The 26,658-nt window shown below is 39.4% G+C and overlaps 1 protein-coding gene across 3 annotated transcripts in view; it reads right to left on the reverse strand.

Annotated features, from left to right (window-relative positions):
- DTNBP1 (dystrobrevin binding protein 1) overlaps nt 1–21,193 on the reverse strand; it is a 146,421-nt gene extending 125,228 nt beyond the window's left edge. The window contains exons 1-3 of one of the 3 annotated variants that reach the window (XM_003823168.6): nt 20,944–21,193; nt 9,872–9,925; nt 9,095–9,145 (exon numbers count right to left, since the gene is read on the reverse strand). In XM_003823168.6, coding sequence (XP_003823216.3) covers nt 9,095–9,145; nt 9,872–9,925; nt 20,944–20,999 — 161 coding nt within the window. In that variant the 5' untranslated portion in view covers nt 21,000–21,193. The remainder of the gene's footprint in view (nt 1–9,094; nt 9,146–9,871; nt 9,926–20,943) is intronic. The other 2 variants (XM_057302445.2, XM_008976769.5) reach the window with 2 other exon arrangements.
- Nucleotides 21,194–26,658: the final 5,465 nt, after the last annotated feature.

A 26,658-nucleotide genomic window follows, 5' to 3' on the forward strand; every position in this document is an offset into this window, starting at 1 on the left:
AGCCCATTTTGGTGGCAGCCCTCAGAGGAGTGTACCCGCAACCCGCAGCCAGGAACCAAAGGACAAAATCTTTATGAAATGAAGGTTGGGAGCCTTGTGACAGGGGCATGATAGGAAGTGGATCACGTTCTTGCCAGCACAGAATGAGGAGTGGGTGTACCCACCCACCTTCTCCCCCAAGACCTCAGCACACCCCACAGGATCTCTTCCTGCCACCATCCCCTGCCCACTCAGGGCAGGTGCTTCCACCCAACGCCAGCCTACCTGCCGGCTCTTACTCTTAAGTGCCATCTACTGGACTGCAGCCTGAACTGCATCACCAAATAAAAATCTGCTAAAAAAGGGCTTAGTGCTAGGCAGTCCACAAGATGAGCCCCCTGGGATCTCCACACCCTCAGCTCCACAGGAGACAAGGTGTTAGGTGTCAGTTCTTAGAGCCAATACATCACTACAGTAAGCATCATCTGAGAAAGTCACTACACAGAAGCTATCCATAACCAAGGACCCCATATAGCATTTGGCTCTGTGGAAGCACCCAGAAACAAAGGCAAATTATAATACACAACATATACCACAGCCATACCCTTAAGGAAAAAAAAGGAACAAAAAGTCACATCCAAATGATGGCAAATTCAAAATAAAAAGAGACAGCTTCCACAAATGAGAAGGAATCAGTGCAAGAACTCTGGCAGTACAAAAAGCCAGGGTGTTCCGGCATCTCAAAGGATCACATTAGCTCTCTAGCAATGGTTCCTAACCAAACTGAAATGTATAGGATGACCAATAAAGAATAAAATATGTATTGCAACTAAACTCAACAAGATCCAGGAAAAAAGTTGAAATCCAATACAAAGAAACCAGAAAACTGATTCAGCACATGATAGACAAGATAGCTATATTAAGAGAGAAACAAATAGAACTGCTTGAATTCTAAAATTTACTAAAGGAATTTTAAAATATAGTTAATAGGCTAGACAAAGCAGAAGAATTACAGAGCTTGTAGACCAGTCATTCAAATTAACCAAGTCAGACAAAAATAAAGAAAACTGAATTTTTAAAAAATGAACAAAGCCTTCAAGAAATATGGGATTATGTAAAGCAAACAAACCTTTCACTTACTAGCATTCCTGAGAGAAGAAAAAGTAAGCAACTTGGAAAACATATTTGAGGGAATAATCCAGGAAAATTTCTCCAATCTTGCTAGAGAAGCTGAAATCTAGAATCAAGAAATTCAGAGACTCCTGAGAGATACCATATAAGATGACATCCCCGAAACAAACAGTCATCAGACTAAGGTCAACATGAAAGCAAAAATCATAAAGGCAGCTAGAGAAAAGGGCCAAATTACCCATAGAGGAAAACCCATCAGGCTAACAGTGGACTTCTCAGCCGAAGCTTTACAGTCAGAAGAGACTGGGGGCCTATTTTTAGCCTCCTTAAAAAAAAAAATTGCTGGCCAAGAATTTTATATCCTGTTCATCTAAGCTTCATAAACAAAGAAGAAATGAAATCTTTCCCAGACAAGCAAACACAAAGGGAATTTATCACCATCAGACTGGACCTACAGGAAATGCTCAAAGGAGTTCTAAACATGGAAATGAAAGAATGATACCTGCTACCATAAAAGCACACATAAGTACAAAGCTCAGACCCTATAAAGCAATCGCACAATAAAGACCACAAAGCAACTAGCTAACAACACTATCAAAGGAATAAAACTTCACATATCAATATTAACCTTGAAAGGAAACAGCCTAAATCCTCCACTTAAAAGATATACAGTGGCAAGTTGGATTAAAAAAACAAGACCCAACCTCTGCTACCTTCAAGAGACCTATCTCACATGTAATGACACCCATAGGCTCAAAATAAAGGGATGGAGAAAGATCTTTCATGCAAATGGAAACCAAAAAAGAGCAGAGGTTGCTACTCTTGTATCAGATAAAACAAACTTTAAACCAAGAACAGTAAAAAAAAAAAAAAAAAGACAAAGAAGGGTACAACATAATGATAAAGAGCTCAATTCAATAAGAAGATATCGTATCCTAAATATATATGTACCCAACATCACAAGACCCAGATTTAGAAACTACTACTAGAACCTAAAAAGAGAGATAGCCATAAAATAACAGTGGGGGACTTCAACACCCCACCAGCAGCACTAGACAGATCATGGCACAAAACTAACAAAGGTTTGGACATAAATTAGACTCTCAACCTAATGGACCTAATGGACATCTACAGAATACTCCACCTAACTACCACAGAATATACATTCTTCTCATCTGTGCATGGAACAGTCTCTAAAATTGACCACATGCTCAATCATAAAGCAGGTCTCAATAAATTCAAAACAATCAAAATCATATCAAACATCTTCTCAGACCACAGTGGAATAAAATCAAAATAAATACCAAGAGGAACCCTAAGAAGCACGCAAGTATATGGAAACTAAACAACCTGCTCCTGAATGACTTTTGGGTAAACAATGAAATTAAGGCAGAGATAAAAAAAATTAATTGAATCAAATGAAAATAAAGACACAACATACCAAAACCTCTGAGATACAGAAAAAGCAGTATTAAGAAGAAAATTTACAGTGCTCGATGCCTACACCAAAACACACAAAGATCTCAAATTAACAACTTAACACCACACTTTTAAGAACTAGAAAGGCAAGAACAAACTAAACCCAAAGCTAACAGAAGAAATAATTATGATCAGAGCAGAACTAAATGAAATTGAGACCAAAAAAACCATACAAAGTATCAACAACACAAAAAGTTAGATATTTGAAAAGATAAACAAGATTGACAGACTGCTGGCTAGATTAACCAAGAAAAAAAGAAAAGAGATTCAAATAAGCACTATCAGAAATGACAAAAGTGACATCATAACTGACACCACAGAAAGACAAAAGATCATCAGAGACTACTAAGAACATCTCTATGTGCACAAATTAGAACACCTAGAGGAAATGGATTAATTCCTAGAAACACATCACCTTCCAGACTGAACCAGAAAGAAATTGAAATTCTGAACAGACCAATAACAAGTTACGAAATTCAATCAGTAATAATAATAATAAAAAAATCTACCAACCAAAAAAAGCCCTAAACCAGATGGATTTACAGCTAAATTCCACCAGATGTACAAAGAACTGGTACCAATCTTACTGAAACTATTCCAAAAAATTGAAGAGAGGAGATTTCTCCTTCACCTCATTCTGTGCAACTAGTATTATCCTGATTCCAAAACCTAGCAATGACATAACAAAAAAAGAAAACTACAGGTCAACATTCCTGATAAACATAGACACAAAAATCCTCAACAAAATGCTATCAAACTAAATCCAACAGCACATCAAAGAGATAGTTCACCATGATCAAGTGGGTTTAACCCTTGGATGCAAAGATGGTTCAACAAACACAAATCAATGAATGTGATTTACCACATAAACAGAGTTAAAAGCAAAAATAACATGATCTTCTCAAAAGACACAGAAAAGGCATTTGATAAAATTCAATATCCCTTCATAACGAAAATCCTCAACAAACAAGGCATCAAAGGAACATACCTGAAAATACTAAGAGCCATATATGACAAACCCACAGTCAACACAATACTGAATGGGCAATAGTTGAAAGCATTCTCCCTAAGAACTGGAACAAGACAAGGATGTCCACTCTCACCACTCCTATTCAACATAATACTGGAAGTCCTAGCTGGAGCAATCAAGCATGAGAAAGAAATATAAGGTACCCAAATAGGAAAAGATGAAGACAAATTAATTATCTCTGTTTGCTGACAACATGATTACATACCCAGAAAACCCTAAAGAATCCTCCAAAAGACTCATAGACCTGATAAACAACTTCAGTAACTTTTCAACACACAAAAGCAATGTACAAAACTCCACAGCATCAACTCATTTGAGAAACTAAAAAATAAAAATTAAAAAATAAATAAAAATAAAATCCACAGCATTTTTATACACCAACAACATTCAATCTGAGAACCAAATCAAGAACTCAATCTCATTTACAATAGACACACACACACACACACATATACAATACCTAGTATATATAACCAAGGAAGTGAAAGATCTCTACAAAGAGAACTGTAAAACACTGATGAAAGAAATCATAGATGACACGAATGGAAAAACATTCCATGCTCATGGATTAGAAGAATCAATAACATTAAAATAACCACATTGCCCAAAGCAATCTACAGATTCAGTGCAATTCCCATCAAATTACCAATGCCATTTTCCCCAAAATCAGAAAAAAAAATCTAAAATTCATATGGAATCAAAAAAAGAGCCTGAATAGCCAAAGCAATCCAAAGCAAAAAGAACAAATCTAGAAGCATCACATTACCTGACTTCAAACCATACTACAAGGCTACAGTAACCAAAACATCATAGTACTAGTATAAAAATAGACACACAGATCAATGGAACAGGATAGAGAATCCAGAAATAAAGTCACACAGCTACAACTAACTGATCTTCAGCAACGTCAACAAAAATAAACAATGGGGAAAGGACACCCTATTCAATAAATGGTGCGAGGAAAACTGGCCAGCCATTTATGGATGAACAAAACTGGACCCCTACCTCTTACCATATACAAAAATTAGCTCAAGATTAAAGACTTACATGTAAGACCTCAAACTATAAAAACCCTAGAAGAAAACCTAGAAAAAAACCCTTTTGGGCACTGGCCTAAGCAAATAATTTATGACTAAGACATCAAAAACAATTGTGACAAAAAATGACAAATGGGACTTAAACTAAAGAGCTTCTGCATAGCAAAAGAAACAACACAATAAACAGACAACCTACAGAATGAGAGAAAGTTTTTGCAAACTATGCATCCATCAAAAGACTAATATCCAGAATCTATAAGGAACTTAAACAAATGAACAAGAAAAAACAACCCCATTAAAAAGTGAGCAAAGGATATGAATAGACTCTTCTCAAATGAAGACATATAAGAAGCCAACAAAGATGAAAAGAATGCTCAGCATCACTAATCATCAGAGCAATGCAAATTAAAACCAAATGAGATACATACAATCTCATGCCAGTCAGATGTGAAAAATGATACATGAACAAAATGGTAACATCAATACCACTACTGTTTATATCTACCAATGGTAGATATAAAACAGAAAGGAACCAATAAGAAATTCTGGAGATTAAAAGTATAATAACTGAAATGAATAATTCACTGGAGGAGTTCAAAAGCACATTTGAGAAGAAAGAATCAACATGATTGAAGATAAACCAATTTAAATTATCAAAATTAACAAATGTTTACCTAGATTGACTAAGAAAAAAAAAAAAGACTCAAGTTACTAAAACCATAATGAAGTGGGACTATTACTACGAATCTTACAGAAATAAAAAGGATTATGAGAGAGTGCTATGAACAATGTATGCTGACAAACTGTATAACCTAGCTGAAGTGGACAAATTCCCACAAACACAAAACATACCAAGACTGAATCCTGAAGAAATGGGAAACTGAATCAGTAATAAAAAACCTCAAGATGAAATACCCTGGACTTGATTGCTTCACCGGTGAATTCTACCAAACATTTAAAAAAGAACCAACATTGACCATTCTCAAAATCTTTTTAAAAAGAAAATGAAGAGGAAGGAATAAATCCTAACTCATTCTACAAGCCAGCATTACCCTGATACCAAAGCCAAAGGCATACAAGAAAAGGAAACTACAGACCAATACCCCTTATGAATACTAATGCAAAAATCCTCAACAAAATACTGGCAAACTAAATTCTGCACTGTGTTAAAAGCATTATACACAATTTCCAAGAGGGATTTATTCCTGGAATGCAAGAATGGCTCAACATATGAAAATCTGTCAATGTAATAATATAACAGATTGGTAGAACGAAAGGAAAAAACACATGGTCATCCTAATTCATGGAGAAAAATTATTTGACAAAATTCAACATCCTTTCATGATAAAAACACTAAAAGTAGAAGGGAACAATCTCAACATAATAAAAATTCATAGTTGACATTATAGTCAATGTTGAAAGACTGAAAGCTTTTCCTGTAAGATCAGGATCAAGACAAGGAACAAGACAAGGATGCCTGCTTTTTCCACTTCGATTCAACACAGTACTGGATGGTCTAGCCAGAGCAATTAGGCAAGAAAAAAGAAATAAAAGGTATTCAAATTGGAATGAATGAAGCAAAATGATTTCTATTCATAAATGATATGATCTTATATGCAGAAAACCCTGAAAGTTCCACACAAAAAACTATCAGGATAAAGGAACTCAGCAAAGTATGATATTAAATCAACGCACAACAATTAAGTCAGTTGTTTCTATATACTACCAATAAATAATTCAAAAAGAGCAATTAAGAAAACAATTTCATAAATGATAGCATCAAAAAATACTTAGGAATTAACAAAGATGATGAAAGACTCATACAATGAAAACTACTAAACAATATTGAAAGAAATTAAAGAAGACATCAATAAATAGAAAAAGCACTCCATGTTAATGGATTGGAATACTTAACATTGTTATCTGTAATAAGCAAAACGACCAGATTCAATTTAATCCCAATCAAAACCCCAATGACATTCTTTGCAAACAATAGAAAATACATCTTAAAATTCATATGAAATCTCAAATGACCTTCAATAGCCAAAACAATCTTGACAAGAAAAACTCTTAGAAGAAAACACAGGGGAAAATCCTCATACTCATTAGAGTAGCTATAATAAAAAACAAGAAAATAGCGAGCGTTGGTGAGGATAGGAAGAAATTAGAACCTTTATACAATACTGATGGGAAAGTAAAATGATACAGTCACTATGGAAAACAGTATGGTGTTTCCAGAAAGAATAAAACACAGAATTACCATATGATCCAGTAATTCTACTGCTGGGTATATACCCAAAGGAACTGAAAGCAAGGTGTCAAAAAGGTACTTGTCACTCATGTTCCTAGCAGCAGTATTTAGAACAGCCAAAAAGTGGAAGCAACTCAAGTGTCCATCAACAGATGAATAAACAAAATATGGTACATACTTACAATAGAATATTCAGCTTTTCAAAGAAAGAAAATTCTGACACATGCTGCAACATAAACTTTGAAAACATTATGCTAAATGAAATAAGCCGGTCACACACAAAAGTACTTTATAATTGCACTTATATGATGTTCCTAGAATAGTCAAATTCACAGAGAAAGCAAATAGAATGATGGTTGCCTGGGATGGAGAGGAGGGAGTAGAAATGAGAGTTGTTGGTTAACAGGTACAGAGTTTCCATTTTGCAAGATGAAAAGAGTTTTGGGGATTGGATGCACAATCATGTGAATGTACTCAGCACTACTAAGCTTAAGAATGGTTAAGATACATTTTATGCTATGTATATTACATTTTTAAAATTAAAAATATGATTTAAACATTTGCTATTTAAAATGGTCTTTCTCACATTCAATTTTAGTTCCAACGGGAAAAGACTGTTTCAGTGCGATGTATAAACACATTATTGACACCGTCTTACGGATGTAAATTTTCTATATTAACTCCTAAAATGCAACCCTATCCCCAAAAAATGCACCACACAAAAAGTTGATAGCTCTAACATAAATTTTTCAGTAATATGAAGTTATTTCAACTAAGTTTCTAGAGAAAAAATGAAGATAAAATGTAAATAGTAAACAATACATTACTGATTAATTTGTACTACACTTCCTTTCATGTTCATTTCTGTTCTTCACACAACAAAACAAAGGAAGCAAATATCATATTAAGCACTTTTCACTTCAGAGAAGAAAAATCTCTAGATTTAGCAACCATAAAAAGAAACCTAATAAAGAACTAGAAAGGAGAAAGGAAAATGTAGGTATCAGTGATTGTGTCATAACAAATACAGACAAGGAGAAGCAGCATATCCTCTCCCACATACATCTTTACCACACATCTGTCAAATGGCACATTAGTAAGCACAGAAATATGTATAATGACATACTTTAACCATATACTGTATTTATTTATTTATTTATTGAGATGGAGTTTCGCTTTTGTTGCCCAGGATGGAGTGCACTGGCACGATCTCGGCTCACTGCAACCCCTGCCGAGATCGCACCATTGCACTCCAGTGATTTTCCTGCCTCAGCCCCCTGAGTAGCTAGGATTGCAGGCATGCACCACCAGGCCCAGCTAATTTTTGTATTTTTAGTAAGAGACAGGGTTTCACCAAGTTGGCCAGGCTGGTCTCAAACTCCTGACCTTAAGTGATCTGCCTGCCTCAGCCTCCCAAAGTGCTGGGATTATAGGTATGAGCCACCGCGACCGGCCTCATTGTGGTTTTGATTTGCGTTTCCCTGAAGACTGACAACGTTGAGCATCTTTTCATGTGCTTATCGGTCGTTTGCATATCTTCTTTTGAGAAATGTCTATTCAACTCTTTTGCCTATTTCTTCATGGGGTTGTCTTTTTATTGTTAAGTTTTAAAAGTTCTTTATATATTCTGGATACATGTTGTTCCTCATATATATGATCTGCAAATATTTTCTCACATTCTATGTTTTGTCACTCCACTATCTTGATGGTGTTCTCTGACACACAAAAGTATTTGATTTTGACCAAGTCCATTGTGTCTAATTTTTATCTTGTTTTTTGTGCTTTTGATGTTATATCTAAAAAGACCATATATTTTAATATTAAACTCCATGACAATAAAAGAATGGATTGGAAAAGAAATGACATAAGAATCAAAGCAAAAAAACAAAATTATTGGGGACTCAAATCCAGAATCAATTTTCTTGTAATAAAGAAGCCGTACATATTATCATAAAGTATTGACTTGTAAATACAATAGTGATCTGTCTGCTCAAAGTTTGAATGGACTTTGTACTAATGAGTGAAAAGTGAAAGCCCTCAAGGAAAATAATACATAAATAATTTCCAATCACTGCATTAAGATAAAATTTAGCTGTTTTAAGGTTTTTAACCTACAAAATTAAAAGATATTTTTGGTCAGTAAAAAAGTCAGAAGTATAACCTTCCTCTACAAATGAAAACACTTACCTGCTAAGTAATTCTAATCCAGCAGAGTACTTTGGCAAAAATGGAACAGTCCTGCCCAAAAGAAACACTTATTAAAACTGTTCTTGATTTAGCCAACTGAAAAAAAAAAAAAAGGTACGTACAAGAATTTTGACATTGTCAATTGTAATATATTTTAAAATCACTAATGACAATTATTAAACTTTTAGAGAAATGTGTTTTATTTCAGAGTTAATGTACCGTAACACACTATCAACCATCATTTTGCCCCAGAGATTCTCTTCAGCATACAATACAATAAATTATTTAATATAATGTTGGATAAGAACAAATATGTAAGATCACAGTTCATCTCTAGGTTGAAAATGAAATCTGGTCACATGCCTTACTTTATTAAAAAAATGGACAAACAGCACAATCCTGGTGTTTTCATACAAAACAGGTAACATAGCTAAAGAGGCTCATTTGCCAAGTAGTATTTCGTTAGTAATTTGCTTTTCAATAATTCAGGACTTTTACTTTTGCTCTTATACAAATTAAAAATGACTAATTGTGATCAAATAATACTCACTGACTGTCAGAGTAAAACAATTATACTTCACCATTTTTTCAACCATTTCACAATTTTATTAGAAAATTTTCCTGTTACAAAATTTAGAAAGAATCGATAAATTATTTTGTAGTCAGATGCACTCAACAAATCTAAGGTTCATTAATATAACTACACAATTGTGAATACAACCAAAAGTTGTATGAAATTTAAGTCATAGTTAAGTTAAAATCTTAGCACAAGCTTACCTGGGTTTGCTTTTCACTTTTGCTTCTCTTGACTTGTCACTTAAAGTCTTCAGCCTATAATTCAATATAAAATATAATATTTTTACAAGTCAAGAGATTATTATTATTTTTTTGAGACAGGTTCTCACTCTGTCGTCCAGGCTGGAGTGCAGTGACATGTACATTACTCACTGCAGCCTCAACCTCCTGGGCCCAAGTGATCCTCCCACCTCATCCTCCTGAGTAGCTGGGACTATAGTCACCCGCCACCATGCCTGGATAATTTCTTTTTTTATTTAGTGGAGACGGAGTCTTGCTATGTTGCCCAAGCTGGTCTCAAACCCCATGCCTCAAATGATCCTCCTGCCTCAGCCTCCCAAAATGCTGGGATTACAGGCATGAGCCACCCCACCCAGCCCAGAGATTTTTCAACCACAAATTTTCACATGTTAAAATTTTAGGTCAGATAAGCTACTTTGTTTTTTTTTTAAGCAAGAATTAAGTACCTCAAAAGACAACAAATATTTGAGTGTTTACTATATGTTAGATACTACAAACGGAAAATCTGTAGCAAATTTTTTTTTAAGAGATGGTCTCACTCTGTTGCCCAGGCTAGAGTATAGTGGTGCGATTATAGCTTACTGTAACCTCAAACTCTTGGGCTCAAGCAATCTTCCCACCTCAGCCTCCTGGGTAACAAGGATGACAGGTATGTGCCACCATGCCCAGCTATTAGTTTCACTTTTATTTTGGTCTCACTATGTTGCCCAGTCTGGTCTCTATCTCCTGGCCTAAAGTGATCTTCCCACCTCAGCCTCCCCATAGAGCTGGGATTATAGGTGTGCGCTACCACACCAGGCCTTATTTTCATATTCTTATGTACCCCAAGTCCCTTTTTTAGAAACCAAGATTCCTAAATGTGATCAGACCACAAAAACATAATTTATCTGGCATCTTTAGAAAAAGTAATGTTCCACATAGGAGAAATCGATAGGTAACAAAGATATCTAAGCAGCACACTTCATTAAGTAGATGCTACCCAGGCCTTCAAATCTCTTTAAGCGTCCACAGTATTTGAAATTTTAGTTGAGAAAAAGCTTTTTAAAATATATTACAAACTTCTTTCATTAAAGAGGATTTGGTATATCTCATTTAACATTTTGTGATGACTCAGGATCAGTATTAAGAATATCATTGACGGCCGGGCGCGGTGGCTCACGCCTGTAATCCCAGCACTTTGGGAGGCCGAGGCGGGCGGATCACGAGGTCAGGAGATCGAGACCATCCTGGCTAACACGGTGAAACCCTGTCTCTACTAAAAATACAAAAAATTAGCCGGGCGTGGTAGCGGGCGCCTGTAGTCCCAGCTACTCGGGAGGCTGAGGCAGGAGAATGGCGTGAACCCGGGAGGCGGAGCTTGCAGTGAGCCGAGATCGCGCCACTGCACTCCAGCCTGGGCGACAGAGCGAGACTCCGTCTCAAAAAAAAAAAAAAAAAAAGAATATCATTGACTACATTTTGCAGCAAAACAGTACTCTCCCCTGATACTTCTGAGCCAGAAATGCATCTTCATCTATTAACCTGAAACCAATCTATGGTAGTTTTGTGTTTGTTTGGGCTCTTATGTCTACCTTTCCTAAATTTTCTTTCTCTACCATTGGTCACCTGGCTGTCAGCTCTCACTCACTGCTTCTGCTAGCTATTTAATCCTAGCAGTCTCCTCCCCTCTACTTGCTGCTTTTAAATTATTGCACTGGAAAACAGATAAATGGGCTAGAGCTGCATATATAGAATTAACAGGCTCTTTTAAATGTAAAATATGATGTTCATAAACTGTACAATTTATTTTCACTTCACTGGCCCAGTTTTACTTTATTTTGGCTGTGGACTCTGTTACAGATAACTGAGGTTGCAATAAGTGAGTGCTACAGCATGCAGTAATATCACATAAAATGAGATATCATGTACACATTCTTCTCAATCACTTCAACAAATACTCATTTGTAAACAGAAACTGAAAATATAGGCCACAGTACTACTGCTAGCCCCTACAAAGTCTTTGTAAAAACAGAAATAGCTGTTCCTTCCTCCAGACACTTTACTGCCATCAGCCAGAAACTGTCCTAATACACAAGTTGACTCTTGCATGAATGCCTCAACTATGCATGGTACAGTATACAATCTGCACAACTATGCATGCTGGTTCTGAAACAGGATTCCATCTTTTCTGTCTATAACGTCTGATTAAGCACCATATGGGGACTTCTGATAAACTGCATTTTTTTAAAAACAAATTAGAATGCCAATGTCATACAAAGAGTTTCATATTACTCTATGATCTTTTTCAAAAAATAAAATATTGACAAGATCAATTCTTCTGCAATATTCAAAAGATTCAGCAATCTCTTTACTACAAAAGTAATTAGTGTATCTCTCTACATAAGTCTAGGAAATTGTGTAAAAGTCTAATATAAATTTCTAAGCTTATCCTGGAAACTAGTAAATCTGGTTTAAACCAAGATTAAGCAAAAGCTAGGGAAAACAATTTTTATGGCCATGCTCTACCATTTCCACTATAAAGTTTGATCAAAATACTTAGTTGGAACATCTCAGGCAAAATTATCCTAGTTATATACAGCAGTGCCTCATACTCAAAATGATTCTCGCATTATTTTTAGTGATTCAGGACAATTCTATACAGCTGAGAGTGAAAGGGAATTCCTAAGATCCTCTTTGGACTACTCTAATTATATGACCCAGCAAATCTCTAAGTTGGTATTTCAACTATCTATTTCTAAAACAAACTTTTAATTTCTTAATTGTAATATGCCAAGTTTGGAATTCTCTTCTCTGCCCCCCTACCCCATCTCCTCCCCGCCACCCACAAAAAGAAAAAACCGGTTTGAAATGAAAGGGAAAAAAGGAGTGTTACAGGGAACAGAAAGTAAAATTGTTGGAAGATTGAACAAAAGATTCCCCATGTGGCTCTTTAACAGTCATCTGTTTTAAAAATTGGTCTTTAACCAAATTTAATGTGTGAAACTTATCTGATCTGGATTTGAACAAACCAACTGTAAAAAGTCGTTTCTAAGAACAAAAGAAGTCTGATTATGGACTGCATAATTGATAATATCAAAGAATTAGTGTTAATTTTATTAGTTATGATATCAGCACTGCATTTATGTAATGTGTTTCCTTTTTAGTGATGCAAGCTGACATATTACAGGTATAGTAGGCAAGTCTGAGATTTACATTATAAATAAAGGGAGAGACAAGGCAAACGAGACAATATCTGAAAATTGTTGAATCTCAGCAATGGATATATGTGGTTCATTGTGTTATTCTATTTGTGTGTGTGTTTGAGACTTTCTAAAATACAATTTTTTTTTTTTGAGACAGGGTCTTGCTGTGTCACCCAGACTGGAGTGCAATGGAGCAATCATAGCTCACTGCAGCCTCAAGCTCCTGGCCTTAAGCGATCCTCCCACCTTAGCCTCTCAAATAGCTGGGACTACAGGCTCACACCAGCACACCCAGCTAGTTTTTAAAAATCCTTTGTGGAGACAGGGGTCTCCCTATGTTGCCCAGGCTGGTCTTGAACTCATGGGCTCAAGCTATCCTCCCACCTCAGCTTCCCCAAGTGCTGGGATTAGAAGCATGAACCACCATATCCAGCCAAAAAACATTTTTAATAACAAAAACAATCTTTTAGGTATTCATCTTTTCTCACCACATCTTCTCCAAATAAATGGCCAATGTGCCAAAATGCAGAAAAGAAACTGTTGGAGAAAACAAAGCAGCTATAGGAAAGTTGGAAATAGTCATCTTTTTCCCTGCAAAAAATAAAAACAAAGTAAAAAACAAAGTAGCTATAGGAAAGTAAAACGAAGTTAAAAAAAAAAAGAAGTAAAAAAACAAAGTAGCCATAGGAAAGTTGAAAATAGTCATCTTTTTGCCTGCTACACTTTCTTGATTGTTTCCAACTATTATTCTTAAGATGAAAAATATAAAAGATCAGATATACTTAAGAAAGTAACAAAAAACCAAAAAGGTATTTTCTAAAATAACATCCTCAAAACCCAGAATTCACCTGAAATTAGCCCACTATTTTTATTTTAGGATAACTCCAGTTTCTCTGGAGAACTTATTCTGTCCTGGAAACAACCCACTTATAAAGTCTGTTTAATGTCCTACAATATCATGACATGCTGTGAAGGAAATATTGACCCTAGGGGGAATATTCCAGTTTCCTCAAATGTAAAACGGTAGTATTATACTCAACCATAAAGATTCGCCACGAGAATTCAATAAAATTCCAAATATGACCTTAATGGCATTCTGGAAACTACAGAGCTAATTTCAAATGAAAGTTATAATAAAGGTGATCCCCATCAAGAAAGCTGAGAAACCAATGTACTACATTACTGGGCTAATGTGAAATAAAGCAGAGGTTCCCAATGTGCCTACAAAAGGCTTGCCCAGCCCTATTCTTGGTCTTCTCCCAAGTACCATACACCCCATGAACACATAAGTGCTGTGTGAGCATATTAATATATAGACTAAGTGAGCCATCTGACAACTATTTTCTACTAATGACAACTTTCAAGTTCAAAGCACTAAACCTCAAATTCGTCATAAAGTTCAATAATTTTATTTTTAGATAGCTCCAACGACTTCACCTTAATTTGACACCAGCATATTTATGTCTTTGAGCTTTGTAGAAAATACTAAAATGGAGGCTTCTTACTGAAAAAGGGGGGTGACTCACAAAACTGCTTAGAGAAAAAGTGTAAAAAGATGTAAATAAGCCTGGGCAACGTGGCGAAACCCTGTCTTCCAAATATACACGAATTAGCCAGGCGTGGTGGTGTATGCCTGTAGTCCCAGCTACTTGGAAGGCTGAGGTGGGTGGATTGCTTGAACCCAGGAGGTTGAGGCTGCAGTGAGCCATGAGCATACCACAGCACTCCAGCCTGGGTGACAGAGTGAGACCCTGTCTCGGAGAAAAAAAGAAAAGAAAAAGATGTAGATAAACAGAATGATGCATTGAGTACTACAATGACTGATGAGATCTGCCGGTGATTCAACAGCGTGCGGAACCTGCATGACGTTTCATTTATTTGTAACTCAATTTCCAACTGTCTACATCATTGGCTATTAGGAAAGGTGAGGACGATTGCTTTAAAGCACCACAGAAATGTATGAATTAGCATATTTTGTCATAAGGCACATCCAATCTATTACATTTTCACATCAGTGTTCATCATTTTTTTTCTCTCTTAAGCGAGATCAGGGAAAAGCCAAAGCCTCAATCACACTTAAAAGTGCAAATGGCCTAAGGTACAAAGCCTAAGAAATTCACACAAAAGCTGCACAGACTCAGGAAAGAAAGATGAATTTAGACTATCTACATCCTAATGCCTTTATCCTAAGTCCCAAATACATGGCTTCAAGTTCTCACTTCTCACCTGAGCGAAACAGAAATTTCCAATTGCTTCTCAGCTGTCAAGCAGTTAGCTCATCACAAATTCACTGTTAACTGTTCCTTCTCTCTCAAACCTACTGTTAAATTCTTTAATGCTGGTATATGACACCATTTATCTAAGATACTTCCAAATTCACATTCTCGATTTCTGCACCTTTTTCATCTCCCACTGCTGTCTAATCTGACCAGTGCCTAACACATCTATTCCCTCCTTTAAACTTCTATCAGCACTGCCTTATCTTCTCTCATCTGGACCTTCATTACAGCCTCCTAAATAATCTCCTTCTACCCCATCCCCAATCTTCCTATCACACAGCCTCTCAAGTTATTCTTCCAGAAACACAGAAATATTTTTCCAGAAATACAGGTAGGCCATCTTCTCCTTAGCCTGATTTTTAGCCACAGAACTTATGGCTAAATATTCTAGATATTCTAGACATTCTGCTACTAGAATGAGAGTAAGGATCTTGCTATCTGGTTTGTTCTCTGCTATACCCCCAGTACCTAAAATAGTACCTGCCACATAGTAAGCACTCAACAAATATTTGACAAATTAATTAAGCAAAGCATTGAAGATATTCTATTATTGGGCAATAAACTTCCTTTCCAGCTTCATCTCCCAGGACTGCTTCCATCTCTGAAATGTGCTTATCCAAATCTATCCCAATTTCTCCTCATTCTTCAAGGCCTAGTTTTAGAAACCCCTTCCTCTTTGAAGCCTTCGGTAAATGCATCCTAACTAATGACTCTTTCTTCGGACTCACATACCACACTATTTGTATCTTTAACATTCTGTTCATTCTGCTTTGCTTTATATCAGCACCAGTCTAGGGTATCTGGTGGGCAGAGACTGTTTTAGACACCTTTGTACCTGCAGGATCTGGCCCAATATACAGACATTGTTTAGGAAAGACTAGGCAAACCTGAGCATATGGGCTCTCAAATCTTTTTTAAGCTTCTATGAAAAAGGACACTTTGAGTGCCTAGTCTAACGTCTGGCACTGGCACTTAATAGGAACTCTGTAGATATTTATGAAATCAAGTTGAATACTGAGATTATTTTCTCTTTAAGATGAAGATTAATCCCGGAAAAGTCAACATTTCAAGCAACACTTCACCATTTGACCACATTGTAATTTAGATGACTGGCTCCAACCCCCTTTGTGTAGGTTTTGGTAGATACTACAAGGACGGAAGAAGACAGAATGAGGACACCGGGCAGGGGTGCAGGTGGGCGGCAGGGGCAGTGAGGGCTTTGAGGGGGAAACACCCTCTAGCTGCAACAATAGCAGGTTTTTTATCCCTAACCACAGGAAGCCAGTGCATCACAAATAGGAAACACCAGCCTGTGACAGGCAGCTGTAAACCCGTCAGTAAATCTGATTTTCAGTTCCCTGAAGGGTTTGCATGCCTAAATACCTCAATCCTGAGGCCTTTGGTCGTAACAGCTCAAAAGGTAAAAGTCAAAGACCAGAGTGGCTTCGAAGTATGTACTTTGGTATGTCCAAAAGTCTCCCCCAGAGATCAAGCCAATCTCTGTAAAAATGGATATTTTATGTGAACTCTCCAAAAGGCTCCAAGAATTCTGACTCAGTTAAATCAAATTACAACTAACTTTAGGTGAGGGGAAAAGATCTTTGAGTGAAGCTCAGAACCAATCCTCTTCAGTCTGTGGCCTAAGGCTGGCCCACCACCCAATTAAGGCAGAAAGAATGTGATGTAATCACTAGTTTTTCTCAATGTTGACATAATTGTTACTATGCATAAAAATTTACAAAAAAGGCCATAAGTCCATGGACAACCTAGAGCTCCCCCCTAAACCACCAGTAATCTCTACACTGCCCTTAAAGAACAATGGTCTTAAGCTGCACTTTTTCTAAGTTTGAATGGAATGTAGAAATTTATTCTTATTGGACATGGTTTCATCACCAAAGTGATATTCTCTTATGAGACTGATAAGGAATCGTCCTATTTTACTAAAAATGAAAAAAAGTAAATTTGTCTAGAGTTAGGGCCTTCATATGAGTTTTCAGAAAGTGAAAATGATCAGAGAAGCTCCGAAGAGAGGATGCTGCTCTGGGCGACGGCGGGAGCTGCACTGGCCGCACTGAAGGAGCCCAGAAATGCCTGAGGCCTTCCATTCCCTCCCTGGGGCAGCCTGCACACCTGGTGTTTCCAATTATTTTAGAAGGCAGCTGCTCTGGCTTCCACACACTTGCTCTGCCACCAAGTGTTCTACAGAAACGCCAGGTCCAATGTGATAGCTCTGGGTGGCCAGGGCCATGTTTTTTCATTTTTTCTTTCTTTTTTAAGAGATGGGGTTTCTTTTTTTTTTTTTTTTTTTTTTTGAGACGGAGTCTCCCTCTGTCGCCCAGTCTGGAGTGCAGTGGCGTGATCTCGGCTCACTGCAACCTCCACCTCCTGGATTCAAGAGATTCTTCTGCCTCAGCCTCCCAAGTAGCTGGGATTACAGACGCGCGCCACCATGGCCAGCTAATTTTTGTATTTTTTAGTGGAGACGGGGTTTCACCACGTTGGCCAAGCTGGTCTTGAACTCCTGACCTCATGATCCGCCTGCTTCGGGCTCCCAAAGTGCTGGGATTACAGGTGTGAGCCACCGCGCTCAGCCAAAAGATGGGGTTTCTTTGTGTTGCCCAGTCTTGAACTCCTGGGCTCAAGGGATCCTCCTGCCCCAGCCTCCCAAGTAGCTGGGACAACAAAATTGTTGGAAGATTCCCTAAAGCTTCCCCATGTAGCCCTTTAACAGTCGTCTGTTTTAAAAATTGGTTTTTAAACAGATTTAATGTGTGAAACTTATCTGATCTGGATTTGAACAAACCAACTGTAAAAAGTCATTTCTAAGAACAAAACAAATCTGATTATGGACTGCATAATTGATAATATCAAAAAATTAGTGTTAATTTTATTAGCTATGATATCAGCATTGCATTTATGTAATGTTTCTTTTTTAGTGATGCAGCTCACGTCTTTTTCATCTTTGACTTCCACATTACCAACATATAATAAACACGTGTGCTGTGTTTAGCGTCATCTTTTCTCCTCAAGGCAAAAATATTCAGTTATGTAAAGTAGGTTGATCTCAAGCTGAATATGGAAAAGTTTAATCGAACAGCTTAAATGTAGGAAATTGAGGACCTGAAGAAAGTGAACATCAGGCACTAGAGGTCCGGGTCTACTGGGAGACTGACATCACTTGGAGATGAGTTGTTTCTCCACCAGGTGACAGGCTAATGGCACACACTGACAGACCAGTGGTTTGTCAGCTGAAAGTGACCTGTACGGGCGAAAGCCAACAAAGGACCTAATGAAGCCCTCTCAGGACGTCTAGCTCCAAAATGGCCCCAGACTACGGCATCTTTAAGAAGTCAAGTCAGTTTCCAAGGGGTTCTAACCAGATCCCTTTGGCATGTCTCTCCTTAACTAACTCTAAACGTTTAGGGTTACCCTGATCTCCCAGGATGGTTTGTGCCCCAGCAGTCCAGAGCCCACTCCAGAATCTACATTCCGGGGTAAAATGCCTTCTTACAAAGGTCAGGAGCAAGAATGCTTCTGAGGCAACCATGTGACCTAGAGTTATAGTAACTACAAGATGGGCTCTTGTGCCATCAAGGAATTCCATGAAGTACTAACAGGAGAATAATGGCCACTCTCATGCTACAAATGGGCCATTTCAGCATCACACCAAAAAGTTTTCAATACAATAATTTACGCTCTGAAAAGAAAGCACTTTTACTAAATAGGGAGAACAAAATGCAAGCACGCAAGCACACCCATCAGTGAATGACTCCGAGCGTCCATAACTTTCTAAACACCAAACTAACAAAAATGATTGACGCATGGTAAGTGCTCAAGCGTTTGACAGTTTGTTATTCAACGCCCAATGTGCAAATAGTATTAATAGTATTTTTGTCCATTAAGATAAAATTTTGGCTAACATCTTTCTCATTAGAAATTTAAAACGAGGCTGGGCGCAGTGACTGATACCTATAATCCCACCACTTCAGGAAGCCTAGGAGGGAGGATCTCTTGCACCCAGGAGTTGGAGGCTGCAGTGAGCTATAATAGCGCCACTGCGCTCCAGCCTGGGCAACAGAGCAAGACCTTGTCACTTTAAAAAAAAAAGGGGGGGGGGGAGGGTGGGCCGGGAACGGTGGCACACGCCTGTAATCCCAGCACTTTGGGAGGCCAAGGCGGGAGGATCACAAGGTCAGGAGTTCGAGACCAGCCTGGCCAATATGGTGAAACCCGTCTCTACTAAAAAATATAAAAATAAGCCGGGCGTGGTGGCGGGCGCCTCTAGTCCCAGCTACTCAGGAGGTGGAGGCAGGAGAATCGCTTGAATCCGGGAGGCGGCGGTTGCAGTGAGCCGAGATCACGCCACTGCACTCCAGTCTGGGCGACAGAGCAAGACTCCATCTCAAAAAAAAAGGGGGTTGGGGGGGAGAAATTTAAAACAGTATGAGTGGAAATGCTCTCACATTCAGTGCATCCTCCAACAGGATTTGTAAGCTAAAGTTGAAAGATCCTTTTCAAAGACAGATCTTTTTCACTTTAAAGGAATGAAAAAATTAAAATTAAGCACTAAGTAACAATACTGACATGATGCTTGCTTCGTGTTTTACACGTTAATTCATTAATCCTTGTAATAACCTTTTAAGTACCATCATTATCCCCATTTTACGGTAGCGGAAACAGTACATTGAGGCAAAGCAGCTGAGTAACTACGTTTGGTTTAGCGGTCGAGCCAGGATGCCTAGGCAATCTGGCGCCAGAGTCTCGGCCTGTGGTTTCCAGGCGTTGGTGCCCATTGGAATCCCCTGGGGATCTTTAAAACGCCGTCTCCAGGCACTCTGGTCAACAGGTAGGGGGTGAGACCTGGGCATCAGAACTCTGAAAGGTTCCCAGGTGATTCTAAGCAAAGTTTGGGAACCGCTGGGTATTAAAAGCATTCCTAAAGTTCTGTCGCTTCTCCTGCTTAGGAGTTCCTTCGCCGAGGCGCTGAGCTCACGGCAAAGGTAGAGAAAGGACGCTAACGGGGAGGGGCGGCCAGCCTTGCCAAGGGTTAGGCCGGCGAGCCGGGCGTGAAAGCCGAGCCGCGGCGCGGAAGGCTGTGGCCGGAGGGTGCAGGCTGCTGCGCGGTGCGATCCGACTCGGGGAGGGTGGCTGGCCCAGCTCCAGGTGCGCACGAGCAGGTGTCTGCTGGGCCGAGGGGCGCAGGCCACTGTGCCGCGGGGGCGGAAGCAGTGAGGCGCGCTGGCTTCTCACATGACTTCCCTCCAGGGCCCAGCTGATGCTGCCGGGAAAGGACCGCAGGGTCCCACACCCCCCCGGGCGCTCCGCTGCGCCGCCGAGCGCCTCCCGGTCCTGGGGGTGCGCGTCACAGGCGGCCCGCAGGGACCTAAGTTACTTTGAGCCGCCCGACGCGAGGACGCCGGGAAGTTCGTTACTTTCCTCGGCGAGGCGGGGCGGGGAGGTGCGGGACGGGACGGACCCTGGACCGTGGCGCGGGGAAGGGAGCGAGGCAGGGGCATCCCAGGCGGCGGCCCGGCCCCCTCAGGTCCCTTTTCGTCGCCCACCGTATACCCACCCGGAGGTGAAATCCTGCTGCACGCTCAGCAGCCGCTCGCGAAGGGTCTCCAGCATTGCCGCCGCCGCCGGTCTCCTCTCCTCAGGCCTCGGGCTGCTGCTGCCTCTGTCGCCCCCTGGGTCCCACGCCGCCAACCCCGCGCTGTCACCGCGCGCCCCGCACTCCCACTACCGGCCCCGCCCCCGGTCTGGTCCTCGCCGCCGCGCCGCAACCCCAGCCCCTTCCGCGTTCCCGCCCCGCGCGCGCCAGGCTCGCGCAGCCGCAGTGGACTGCGCCGGGCTCGGGCTGCGGAAAAGGGGCGGGTCTTCCCCCGACCGAGAGGGCCAGTAGCTCCTCGGCTCATTCCTATCCCGCACCAGGCCTTCTCGTTTTTTTTTTTTTTTTTCTTTAAAATGGAAGCGGCATCGTGAAAGGATGATTTAACTCGAAGCCTCCTTTGAGGGAAGTGTTGGCTTTTACGTTTTGGAAGAGAATTGGATCTCTCTCTTCAATAGGCGATGTGCACAAATCATTGCATGGATTCTAGGTCCAGGATCTGACCCCACTGGCTTTCACCTTGAATGAGACAGTCAAATATTAAGCCTCGGTTTCTTCATTCATAAAATGGCAATAATAGTCGACTGTCTCGACATTCTTACTTTCCACTCTCTCTTTACCCCCTCAGGCTTTTGTGCCCTACACACCAAAGGTGATCGCCTTTCGCGAGTCACCAGTGACTTCCATGTTGCTGGTGCCTTTTATTACTTCTCTGCCCTGGTTTTTTCTCCACCTCTCAGTGGCTTTCAATGCAGTTTATCATCTCCATCCTTAAAACACTTTCTTCTCTTGCTAAGCACTCCATAGTTCCTCTCTCCCTTCCGCTCCACCCCTTCTCCTATTTTAATAGCCACTCCCAAGGCTGCATGCCCAGCCTCCCCAGCTCTTCTCTCTTCTCCAGATGTGTCGTTCCATAGATGAGTCTATCCATTACCACGCTGTAAATTCTGTCAAGGAACCGATGACTCCCACAGCTCTATCTTCTGCCCTGTCCTTCCTCCCTCTCCGTCAATTCATACCAGTTGCTTACTCATGTAAGCATGTATACAACATGTATCCAAAAGGCATCTCAGACCAACATACACAAAATTGAAAATTTCATTCATTGCACGTTCACCTTTAATCCGCTCGTCCTGTATTTTCCATTTCAGTAAATGACACCACCATCCACCAATTTGCTCAAGGTAAGACACTTGAAATCACCTCTGGTTCCCCTCTTTTCCTCATTCCCCATATTAACCCATCAAATCCAATCAACTCTACTCCTGAAGTATTTCTGGAACCTGCTTCTCTTTCTATATCTTCACTATATTTATCCTGGTCGAAGGCACCATCCTCTTTCAATGGGAACACAGACAGTTCTTCCAGATTCTACTCTTTTGCCATACACACGCCTATAATCCATCCTTGACACAGCAGCCAGAAAGAGTTATTTAAAAGATCAATCGGATCACGTTGCTCCCCTGCTTAAAATCTTCCAATTGCCTCCTGGGCACTTGGAATAAAATTCAAACTACTTACCCCCTTAAAAAGCCCTAAAATTTGAATGTTTTCTAGCACTGTATCCAAATTGATTACTAGTCACCTATCATGTCCTTGACAATTAAGACATAATAGCCTTTTTTTTTTTTTTTTTTGGTGTGTTCTTAGAAAATTCCAGGTTTATTTCCACCTGTGGTGTTTTCACAAACTTTTCTCCAAACTGTCCCTTGTCTGGCTCCTTATAACATAAGGGTCACATCCTAAATAGCATCACATTAGATAGGTTTTACTTACCATTCAAGTTACACACCCAATCACTTCCTATCACGTAGCCTGTTTCTCAACTTAGTACACATTAGAAAATTTATTCAATAATTATTTGCTATTTATTAATTTAGTTGTTTACAAACATATTTTAAAACCAAGACGAATAAGGCATTCACCTCAGGTACAAAATTCACGGGAGCCAAAAAGCTCAGTAATCAAGATAAGTAATATTTTAATACAATATTTAAAAAATTCAAAATTAATGAAAAAAAATCTGTGATGAACAAAATATCAAAATTTTAAATACACAGGATCTGTTAGGGCTGGGATTGGATGAGGCCAGTGAGGTAAGTAGCACAAGTACAGGCCCTGATGTAAACTGCTCTGTCTTATTAAGCTTTGCATCCCCAGCAATGAAAACAGTGAATGGCACATAACAGACACCCAGTAAATGTCTTGTTGCAGGAGTTAAATAAGATAAAGGACTTAGCTTGTAGCTGGGGGACCACCTCTTCCCCACTCTTGATGTTTTCTTCCATGGGAAGGGAGCTCTTCTGCTAACATAAAGAAGTACCCAGCCTCTCCTGGTGGGGAGGAGGTGACTACGATGATTAGTGAGCTAGAAGTAAGGAGCTTGGTCTCATCTTCTTTTCTTTTTGTTGAGTGAACACTTCCAACAAAGAGCATTCATTCTGCTGCCTAAAGACAGGCTTGAAGGGCAACCCAGTGCTTTTTGTGACTGGGTACTAGAAGTTCTGCTTGCCCATGAATATAAGCCATGTGTTCCATCAGTCTTCCTAGATATAAAAGTGATATTTTGGCCTCTTTATGCTGACACTATTGTTTTATTTCTCAGTTTGCTCAGACAAGTAAGAAAGAGGAGTGCTGTTTATTGAGCCTTCTTCTACCTCTCAGAAACAGTGCCTGGAACAAAGCAAGTGATCAAATGATCAAATCTACAGAGACAGGTCCCTTAGTATCTAGTAGATTTGAAAACCACAAGTACTGGGAAATATTAAATTTTTTTCTTTTATTTAATTAAACTCTACACATAAGCTTTCAATTTACTAAGTTTCATACATTCCAACAAAGCACCAAATCCACTCAAAAAAGACTCTTGCCTGTCACTAAAAAATAGCTTTACTGGTTGTGCCTGATCATTTCTGTCTTGACCAATGCATTGTTTATTAGTCTATGGCACGTTTGTATTTGAGGTGCTTTCTGAACATTCTTAATTCCATCATATCTATTAAATTCAAAAACAGTGAAAGTTTTAAAAGTGCTAATAAAAAGATAATTTATGATTTAAAAAAGTAAATATTTAAAAAATTAGAAAATAACTACTGTTGTACATGAGTTGCTCAGGAGGAATGATTAAAGACCAAGAGTTGAAGCATGTGACATGTCGTGTTTACATAAGTAACAGTAATCAGCCAGAAACTAGGAAGATGGATTGGCAAAATGAAAAAAAAAACAAAGCTTTTAAGTACAGTTTGAGAACCAACATCAATATGGAAGCTATTGACCTAATCTTAATTCAGGAATTGGTTGAGAGTTGATTGTTGTTTGTTTGGGGTTTTTTTGTTTGTTTTGTTTTAAGACGGAGTCTCCCTCTGTCAGCTAGGCTGGAGTGCAGTGGTGCAATCTTGGCTCACTGCAGCCTCCACCTCCTGGGTTCAAGTGATTCTCCTGCCTCAGCCTCCTGGGTAGCTGGGATTACAGGCTTCCGCCACCACGCCCAGCTAATTTTTGTATTTTTAGTAGAGACAGGGTTTCACTATGTTGGACAGGCTGGTCTCAAACTCCTGACCTCAAGTGATCCGCCTGCCTTGGCCTCCCAAAATGCTGGGATTACAGGCGTGAGCCACCGCGCCCAGCAGAGAGTTGATTTTTTGAGAGCATATTAGTTGCGCCGAGGGAAAGCTTTGGTGATACAACGTTTGGGGTGAGCACCAAAGCTGCTAAGAAGTTTCCTGAAATAGTGCTTCCCTAACCAGCAGCAGCCGCATCATCTGGGAGCTTCCTGCAAAGGTAGAATCGTAGGCCCCAGCCAGCCCTACTGAATCAGAATCTGAGTTTTATTAAGACCCCCCAGGTGATTTTTATTCATGTTAACATTTGAGAAGCCCTACTCGTTGATGAAAGGGGGTTTCCTGTCTCAACAGATTCTAATTGGAGACAAAGTGATAAATGAGGATTTGGTGGAATTAGAACCAAAGAGAAAGATGCTATTAAAGAAGGGGCTGTACAAAAGAAACTACCATCAGAGTGAACAGGCAACCTACAGAATGGGAGAAAATTTTTGCAATCTACTCATCTGACAAAGGGCTAATATCCAGAATCTACAATGAACTCAAACAAATTTACAAGAAAAAAACAACCCCATCAACAAGTGGGCGAAGGATATGAACAGACACTTCTCAAAAGAAGACATTTATGCAGCCAAAAGACACATGAAAAATGCTCATCATCACTGACCATCAGAGAAATGCAAATCAAAAGCACAATGAGATACCATCTCACACCAGTTAGAATGGCGATCATTAAAAAGTCAGGAAACAACAGGTGCTGGAGAGGATGTGGAGAAATAGGAACAGTTTTACACTGTTGGTGGGACTGTAAACTAGTTCAACCATTGTGGAAGTCAGTGTGGCAATTCCTCAGGGATCTAGAACTAGAAATACCATTTGGCCCAGCCATCCCATTACTGGGTATATACCCAAATGACTATAAATCATGCTGCTATAAAGACAAATGAACACATATGTTTATTGTGGCACTATTCACAATAGCAAAGACTTGGAACCAACCCAAATGTCCAACAATGATAGACTGGATTAAGAAAACGTGGCACATATACACCATGGAATACTATGCAGTGAAAAAAATGATGAGTTCATGTCCTTTGTAGGGACATGGATGAAGCTGGAAACCATTATTCTCGGCAAACTATCGCAAGGACAAAAATCCAAACACCGCATGTTCTCACTCATAGGTGGGAATTGAACAGTGAGAACACATGGACACAGGAAGGGGAACATCACACACTGGGGCCTGTTGTGGGGTGGAGGGAGGCGGGAGGGATAGCACTAGGAGATATACCTAATGTTAAATGACGAGTTAATGGGTGCAGCACACCAACTTGGCACATGTACCCTAAAACTTAAAGTATAATAATAATAAAAAAAAAAGTAGGAAAAAAAAAAGAAGAAGGGGCTGTAGAACCCAGAAAAGTTCATACCATTTCATTGGCAGAGCTCTTTTAGAGTAATTGGAAAGGGACTATGGTTAATTGCTTTGCAGGAACCTGACTTAGATTTGTAAAGATATTTACAGTGTGTTGTTATTATTTGTGATGTTTTTAAAAAGCCAACATGTAAATATTTTTGATATCTTTAATTTTAAGAGTTTAATGGTTACAGAAGAATCCATGTAAAAGCTGAAATGTTTCTCGTGAAGCAATGAGTATTTTTAAGAATGAGGTAAGCTAGATAAAGCTGGAAAGGTGATATCAGCACAGCATTTTGAAAAGAAAAGCAGAGACAGAAATCAGGGAGGTGAAGGAGGGGAGTTCCAACCTCAGAGAGTAAAGATTAGAACGCAGCTGAAGAACAGGAGAGAAGGGGGTAGTTAGAGAATATCAAGGTCGGAAGACAGAAGCTATAATAATAGATCTAGACGGCAAGCACTGTCGGGAGTGACAGCAAGGTTGGAAATGAGTATTTTACCTGAGCTGAACGGAAAGAACAGTAAAAGGATCTCAGCTGCATCTATTTGTGTTCCAAAATTGTATCCCACTGTCATAAAATGACTGGGCACCTAACCTTGTCTTTTTGCTCAGATGAAAAAAGAAGGCACTACACGGTTGCATTAAAGGAGGAAAACGTTTATTTTTTGTTAATATATGTTTAGATCTATATAATCTATAAA

Source organism: Pan paniscus, chromosome 5 (genome assembly GCF_029289425.2).
Source record: "Pan paniscus chromosome 5, NHGRI_mPanPan1-v2.0_pri, whole genome shotgun sequence".
Classification (NCBI taxonomy): Eukaryota; Metazoa; Chordata; class Mammalia; order Primates; family Hominidae; genus Pan; species Pan paniscus.